The sequence below is a fragment of the Protobothrops mucrosquamatus genome, unplaced genomic scaffold, assembly GCF_001527695.2.
Source record: "Protobothrops mucrosquamatus isolate PMUCROS unplaced genomic scaffold, P.Mucros_1.0 scaffold2786, whole genome shotgun sequence".
Classification (NCBI taxonomy): Eukaryota; Metazoa; Chordata; class Lepidosauria; order Squamata; family Viperidae; genus Protobothrops; species Protobothrops mucrosquamatus.
This window is the reverse complement of record NW_015388823.1, coordinates 11,065-18,300: the sequence shown is the minus strand read 5'-3', so window position 1 is coordinate 18,300 and position 7,236 is coordinate 11,065. Positions and strand designations below refer to the sequence as shown.

The 7,236-nt window shown below is 48.1% G+C and overlaps 1 protein-coding gene across 1 annotated transcript in view; it reads right to left on the bottom strand.

Moving 5' to 3' along the window:
- Window positions 1-449: 449 nt before the first annotated feature.
- The window catches only part of LOC107296398 (E3 SUMO-protein ligase PIAS3-like), a gene marked incomplete at its 5' end in the record, with an annotated part of 17,121 nt that continues 10,334 nt past the window's right edge, over window positions 450-7,236 (bottom strand). Inside the window, 6 exons of the mRNA XM_015825743.1 lie at window positions 450-713; window positions 2,285-2,322; window positions 3,992-4,125; window positions 5,700-5,868; window positions 6,825-6,961; window positions 7,004-7,151. Coding sequence (XP_015681229.1) covers window positions 450-713; window positions 2,285-2,322; window positions 3,992-4,125; window positions 5,700-5,868; window positions 6,825-6,961; window positions 7,004-7,151 — 890 coding nt within the window. The remainder of the gene's footprint in view (window positions 714-2,284; window positions 2,323-3,991; window positions 4,126-5,699; window positions 5,869-6,824; window positions 6,962-7,003; window positions 7,152-7,236) is intronic.

Sequence of the window (7,236 nt, the reverse complement as noted above, 5' to 3'; positions counted from 1 at the left end):
ACTGCTTGTTCCGAGTTCAAGCCGTGCAGAATTTCAAATGCCCCCCCCCCGAGGCTCCCATCTGCTGCAGTCATCCAATCCTGCCCACCTGAAAATGGGTTCCCACAGCTAAGCAAAAGTCCAGGGTTCTGTAACTTGGGACATATAACAGAAGGTTGAATTCCCGCTTAGCCCCTGCTCCCATGACCCAAATTCAGCGGTGACTCTTCGGATTCAGAGACGGAGCCCTCTGCAATCCACAAGGACCGAAAGCTTGGCTTCTGGGAGAGTTTCCAGCTTTAAAACTGCCCCGATTTTCCAGGCTCACTCTAGGACGACAGCGGTCACCAAGTAAAAACCCTCCGCCATGCCTCTTCCCCTCTTCTCAGCTGCCGACATGCTGCCTCAGTCGCCAAAACTTCTTCCTTCCTCCAGAGGGGAAGGGAGTCCCAGAGGGTGTGCCCCCCCCTTTAGTCCAGAGAGATGATGTCCGGCCGACACCCTGGCAGAGCCGGGCTGCTCCCCATGGCCCCGTGACTCTCCCGCAAGCTGGCCGTGGGCGAAGAGACCACGCTGTTCATGCGGCTGCCGGTGGGGGAGCCGACCCCATTGTGGGATCCCACCACAATCGGAGACAGGGGGCTCATGAAATGCGGGGAGGGCCCCCGATACTGGAAAAAATGGCTCAGGGACTCCTGCTCGTCCGAGGAGGTGATCACGGAGGGCCCGTAGTGCTGCGAGAGGGAAAGACTCGTTGTTAACAATAAAGACAATTTTTGTCTTCTGCCCTTAGCGCACTTGCTATGCCTGAGTACTTGGGCTGAAGGAGAGGTAGTCCTCAACTGACCACAGTTTGCTTAGTGACCGTTCAACGTTACTGGAAAAAGTGACTTAGGACCATTTTTCAAACTTACGACCGTTGCAGCATCCCCATTGGTCGCGTGATCAAAATTCAGACGCCTGGCAGCGGACTCATATTTATGACGGTTGCCGTGTCCCGGGGCCAGGTGATCCCCTTTTGCGACCTCCTGACCAGCAAAGTCAATGGGGGAAGCCAGGTTCACTTAACAACCGGGTCACTAACTTCTCAACTGCAGTGATTCGCTTAACGATCATGTTACTAACTTAATAAGTGCAGGGATTAACTTAACAACTGTGGCAAGAAAGGTAGTAAAATGGGGCAAAATTGACTTAACAAATGTCTCACTTAACAACAGAAACCTGGGGCTCAAATTGTGGTCGTAAGTTGAGGACTACCTGTAATCACAGGCCAATCTGGTGCTGCCTGGCTTTTCAACTTTGGTGTACAGCCGCGGTGGCACAGTGGTTAGAATGCAGCACTGCAGGCTACTTCTGTTGACTGCCCACTGCCAGCAGTAAGGCAGTTCGATCCTGACCAGCTCAAGGTTGACTCAGCCTTCCGTCCTTCCAAGGTCGGTAAAATGAGGACCCAGATTGTTGGGGGCAAAAGGCTGACCCTGTAAACTGCTTAGAGAGGGCTGTAAAGTACCGTGAAGCGGTATATAAGTCAAAGTGCTAATTCTACTCTATTCTATTCTATTCTATGTTCTGTTCTATTCCCATTCTCTATTCTATTCCATTCCCTGTTCTATTCCATTCCCTGTTCTATTCTATTCTATTTTCTATTCTATTTCTATTCTATTTTCTATTCTATATTCTATTCTATATTCTATTCTATTCTGTTCTGTTCTGTTCCGATTCTCTATTCTATTCTATTCCATTCCATTCCGTTCTATTCTATTTTCTGTTCTATTCTATTCTGTTCTAGTCTATTCTATTCTATTCTTTGTTCTATTCTGTTCTATTCTATTCCCATTCTTTATTCTATTCCATTCCATTCCATTCCATTCCATTCCCTGTTTTATTCCATTCCCTCTTCTATTCTATTTTCTATTCTATTTTCTATTATTCTATTCTATTCTATTCTATTCTATTCTATTCTATTCTATTCTATTCTATTCTATGTTCTGTTCTACTCCCATTCTCTATTCTATTCCTTTCCATTCCCTGTTCTATTCCATTCCCTGTTCTATTCTATTCTATTTTCTATTCTATTTTCTATTCTATTTTCTATTCTATTTTCTATTCTATTCTATTCTTTGCAACTGCTATTCTGGACTCTGAGTCTTGTAAGTCTGAAGAAGCTTGAAGAGCTGTAAAAGCAAGCTTGCTGGGTTACCAAGGCAATTAAACGCAGAGAAAAAAACCCCCTCTATTTTAATGGCCACGCTGTGGATTTCGTGAATGGTTGGTTGGGAGACGGAAGGCAAGAGAGAAAACATACCTGATTTTCACTTTGAAGAAAGGAAAACAAATCCAGACCTAGAGAAACAGAAAGGGGGGAAAGTAACTTAATGCTAAAAATGAATGTACTGGAGGGAAGGAAAAGATTTATAAAAAGACAGGTAGTCCTCGACTTACAACAGTTCGTTTAGTGACCGTTCAAAGTTACGATAGCAGCAAAAAAAGTGACTTAGGAGTGTTTTTCAGTTCTGACCTTTCCAGCATCCCCATGATCATGTGATCAAAACTGAGATGTTTGGCAACTGACTCATATTTATGACGGTCGCAGGGTCCTGCGGTCACATGACCAGCTTTTGAAACCTTCTGACAAGCAAAGCCAATGGGAGTAAGCCAGATTCACCTAAGAACTGGGTTACTAATTTAACAGCTGCAGTGATTCCCTTACCAACTGTGGCAAGACAGTCGCAAAATGGAGCAAAACCCGCTTAACAAATTTCTCACTTAGCAACATAAATTCTGGGCTCAGTTGTGGTCATTCTCCAAAGCACCAGAGGGCAGGACAAGAAACAGTGGTTGGAAACTGATCAAGGACAGAAGCAACCTGGAATTAAGGAGACATTTCCTGGCAGTGAGGACAATTAACCAGTGGAACAGCTTGCCACCAGAGATTGTGGGTGCTCCGTCACTGGAGGCTTTTAAGAAGAGGCTAGCCCAGGGGTAGGCAACCTTGGCTCTTTTATGACTCGTGGACTTCAACTCCCAGAATTCCTGAGCCAGAAAAGAGTCAAGGTTACCTACCCTTGGGCTAGACAGTCTCTTGTCTGAGATGGCATAGGTTCTCCTGCTTGAGCAGGGGGCTGGACTAGAAGACCTCCAAGGTCCCTTCTAGCTCTATTCTATTCTATTCTATTCTATTCTATTCTATTCTATTCTATTCTATTCTATTCTATTCTATTCTTCTATTCTAATCCTATTTCTATTTCTATTTCTATTTCTATTTCTATTTCTATTTCTATTTCTATTTCTATTTCTATTTCTATTCCAGACTAGACTAGACTAGACTAGACTTGACTAGACTAGACTGTATACTCTTGGAGAAACAATGATCCCGGGGCCATTCTTTGCTAACTAACTTAAGCGAGATGGATGGCGCTGGGGGTCTTCAGAGGTGGCTAACATCCACAGGACTGAGGTGCAATATCTGGGCTTGCTAACCAGACAAGGGCCTTGGCCCCTCTGAGGGCTGTGTTCACACGAGAAGCTAAAACCTGTCCAAGACCGAGAAGCCACAATACCACTAAGACAGGTGAGCTTTACCTCGGATTCTGTCAGGTCCCTGTTGGAGAACCCTGCCATCCTGAAGGGAGGAGGGGAGCGCTTTGGGGGAATCTAAGATGGTTCTATATTGTTTCTACTTCTGCTCTGATGTATCTGCCTGGGAATTGGGGAGGGGGGGGAAGAAGGCTTCAGGGCCCCCTGGTTTGGCTCCTCTCTTCCCCTCGGAGTTCTCACAACAACTTTGCACCATCATCAGCTTGGCTCCTGATGGACTGGGACACTGGGGAGGGGAGGAATTTCAGATTCGGCTCGTCTTCCCTGCAACCACTTTCTCTCAATAAAAGATCCTTTGGAAATAAGGCCTGCTTCAAGAGTAGCTGGGGCAGGACCTTGCAGATTCCTTTTCTTCTCCCGTTCCCCCCAGTTTAGGGAAGAGAGCCCGAGCTCGGGGCCACCTGGTCCTGCTTACCTTGAATGTCTGAAGGGACCGGGTAAGAAGGGTGGTACTCTGACAGGGGGAGGCTGGAGAGGAATTCACTGCCCATCGCAGCCATTGAGGGGCTCCGCAGCACCGAGGAGGTCTGGTGGTCTGCGTTCAAAACCCTGAAAGGGAATGAAAGCTTAGCAGAGCTGGAAGGCCCTTCGGTTCTTGGGGAGACAAGGGACATTTGCAGCAGCCTTTGGGGGCCAGTTCTACTTCTTCTGGGGGACTGAGGGTCACAAGCCAGCGGGAAGAGGAGGAGCTGGGGAGTTCCACTTTTTTTCTTTGTTTTTTTTTATTGAATTTTGGAATTTGGGCAGTTTTCAGCAACTGTGCTCAGATAATATTCCGAAGAATTACAGAGAGAAAGATAAACTGCCAGTCAAACCCTCCCCCCCCCCACAGAAAGGGCCTGGGTCTTCCAAAGAAGATTACCTTCCAAAGATTAAATTCCGCAGAATGTTATCCAACAAGAAGGCTCAACTGGGCCATGCAGCTGCACATCCAGGCTTTAAACATTAATCCATTTTATATTAAGATTTGATGGATCAAGGCCACTTCGTACGTAATGATGGGGGAAAGGGGGGAAAAGACAGAGGGGGCCAGTGAAAGCAGAAGACCCAGGCCCTGTTCAGAAGGACTGAGAGGCAATTTATCTCTCTCCCATGATAAATACATTAACCTGATGAATTAACCAAAGAAAGTTCATTTAACTCTTAAAAATAAAAAACCTCGAATACACAATCCTGAGCCATTATGAACACAAGCTAGTCTGTTTCACCTTCCTGGACCTCCCAGAAAAAGAGCCAGAAAGAAAGAGAAGCTAAAAAGGGAAGTCTTTCTAGGACAGAGGTAGGCAAACTTGGCTCTTTTATGACTTGTGGACTTCAACTCCCAGAATTCCTGAGCCAGCCATGCAGAGGGGAAAGGGAGAGGTTTCCATGCTGGCTGAGGAATTCTGGGAGTTGAAGTCCACGAGTCATGAAGGGGCCAAGGCTGCCTACCCCTGGTCTAGGAGGCTCACCGCTTAGAACAGGAGGACTTAGGACAGGGGTAGGCAACCTTGGCTCTTTTATGACTGGTGGACTTCAACTCCCAGAATTCCTGAGCCAGCTTGGGGGAACTATGGCCCCTTCGTGACTCGTGGACTTCAACTCCCAGAATTCCTGAGCCAGCCATGCTGAGGGGAAAGGGAATTTCCAAGCTGAGCCATGCTGGCTCAGGAATTCTGGGAGTTGAAGTCCACGAGTCATAAAAGAGCCAAGGCTGCCTACCCCTGGTCTAGGAGGCTCACCGCTTAGAATAGGAGGACTTAGGACAGGGATAGGCAACCTTGGCTCTTTATGACTCGTGGACTTCAACTCCCAGAATTCCTGAGCCAGCATGCCTACCCCTGTTCTAGCACAAAGCTCCTGTCGATTTCCCGCTGATGAGAACAATTAATCGAAGGAACAGCTTGCCTCCAGAAGTTGTGGGTGCTGTGTCACTGGAGGTTTCCCAGAAAAGACTGCGCAGCCCTTTGTCCCAGATGAAGGAAGGACCTGCCTCAGGCAGCTGGTCAGACTAGAAGACCTCCGAGATCCCTCGCGGGCCTAGGATTCTACGTCCCAAGAGCCTTCCCGTCACCAAGTCTGGCTCAAAGAAATCGGGCCAAGCCAGAGGAAGGAAAGGCCTCAGAGCCAACAGCCCTTCCTACCATTTTGGTCCGGCTGCTGGCGGGATGGCTGCAATGGCGACAGAACACACTTTCTTGGCCAGGAGTTCCTCGTCGTCCGAAGAGCTGTCCAGGGTCAAGTCAATCACCTCCACCTTCTTCTTGTTTTCGGCCAGTGGCTTTCCCTCTGAACTTACTGTGTACAGGGAGGCTGCAACAAAAACAATGGCAAGGCTCGGAAACTGGCTTCAGACAGACAGCCTTGCGCATGGCACAATCCCTGGGACGCCACGATGCTCAGTCGTCAGCCACTGAGACACCACAGGGGAGCCTCCGTGTGCAGAAGGGGGGCAAACTGAGTATGAGCCAGCTGCCAAAAAAGCCAACTCAGTGCTGGGCTGCATTAACAGAGGGAGAGAATCAAGATCACGTGAAGTATTAATACCACTTTACAAGGCCTTGGTGAGGCCACACTTGGAATACGGCATCCAGTTTTGGTCACCACGATGTAAAAAAGATGTTGAGACTCTAGAAAGAGTACAGAGAAGAGCAACAAAGATGATTAGAGGACTGGAGGCTAAAACATATCAGGAACGGTTGCTGGAATTGGGTATGTCTAGTTTAACAAAGAGAAGGACGAGGGGGGACATGATAGCAGTCTTCCAGTATCTCAGGGGCTGCCACAAAGAAGAGGGAGTCAAGCTATTCTCCAAGGCGCCTGAAGGCAGGACAAGAAGCAACGGATGGAAACTAATCAAGCAGAGTAGCAACCTAGAACTAAGGAGAAACTTCCTGACAGAACAATTAACCAGTGGAACAACCTGCCTCCAGAAGCTGTGAATGCTCCAACACTGGAGGTTTTTAAGAAGAGACTGGACAGCCAATTTGTCTGAAATGGTATAGGGTTTCCTGTCTGAGCAGGGGGTTGGACTCGATGACCTCCAAGGTCCCTTTCAACTTTTTTTTATATTATTATTATTATCATCATCATCATCATCATCATCATCATCATCATCATCATCATCTGCTCCTGGCACCACAGCACGCACGCACGCACACACACACACACACACACACACACACACACACACACACACACACCAGCCAGGGCCCTCCTTTCGCGCCCAAGAGCCATGGCCAGCGCGTCAAAGCCGAGCCTCCACCTACCTTCCAGTCCATTGTAAGCGGATGGCTGGCAAACTTCCTGGTTCTCCTTCTTGGGCTTCATGGGGCACCAGGAACCGTCTTCCATGAACTGGATCTCATCGCAGTCCGTAACAGAGTTGAGGATCTCCATGAACAGCCTGGGGAGGGGAGCAATTCAGAAGGAGGGATAGTTGACAGACAGCACCGGAGAGGAACCGAGGCGTGAAGCTTCTTCCTTCAGCAGGGTCCCCACCGGCAAGGCAGCGTCTCTCGAGGGAGGTTGAAGAATGCTCGCCACCTTGCAAGAGGTGAGCCATATCACCTTTCCGCACACTTGTGAGCCCATGCCTGAAAAACCCTTGCAAGTTGTTGGGATTTGGCTCCACAGAGTTATATGCAAGCCACGGTTTAAGGCTTCACATTGTCCATGAAC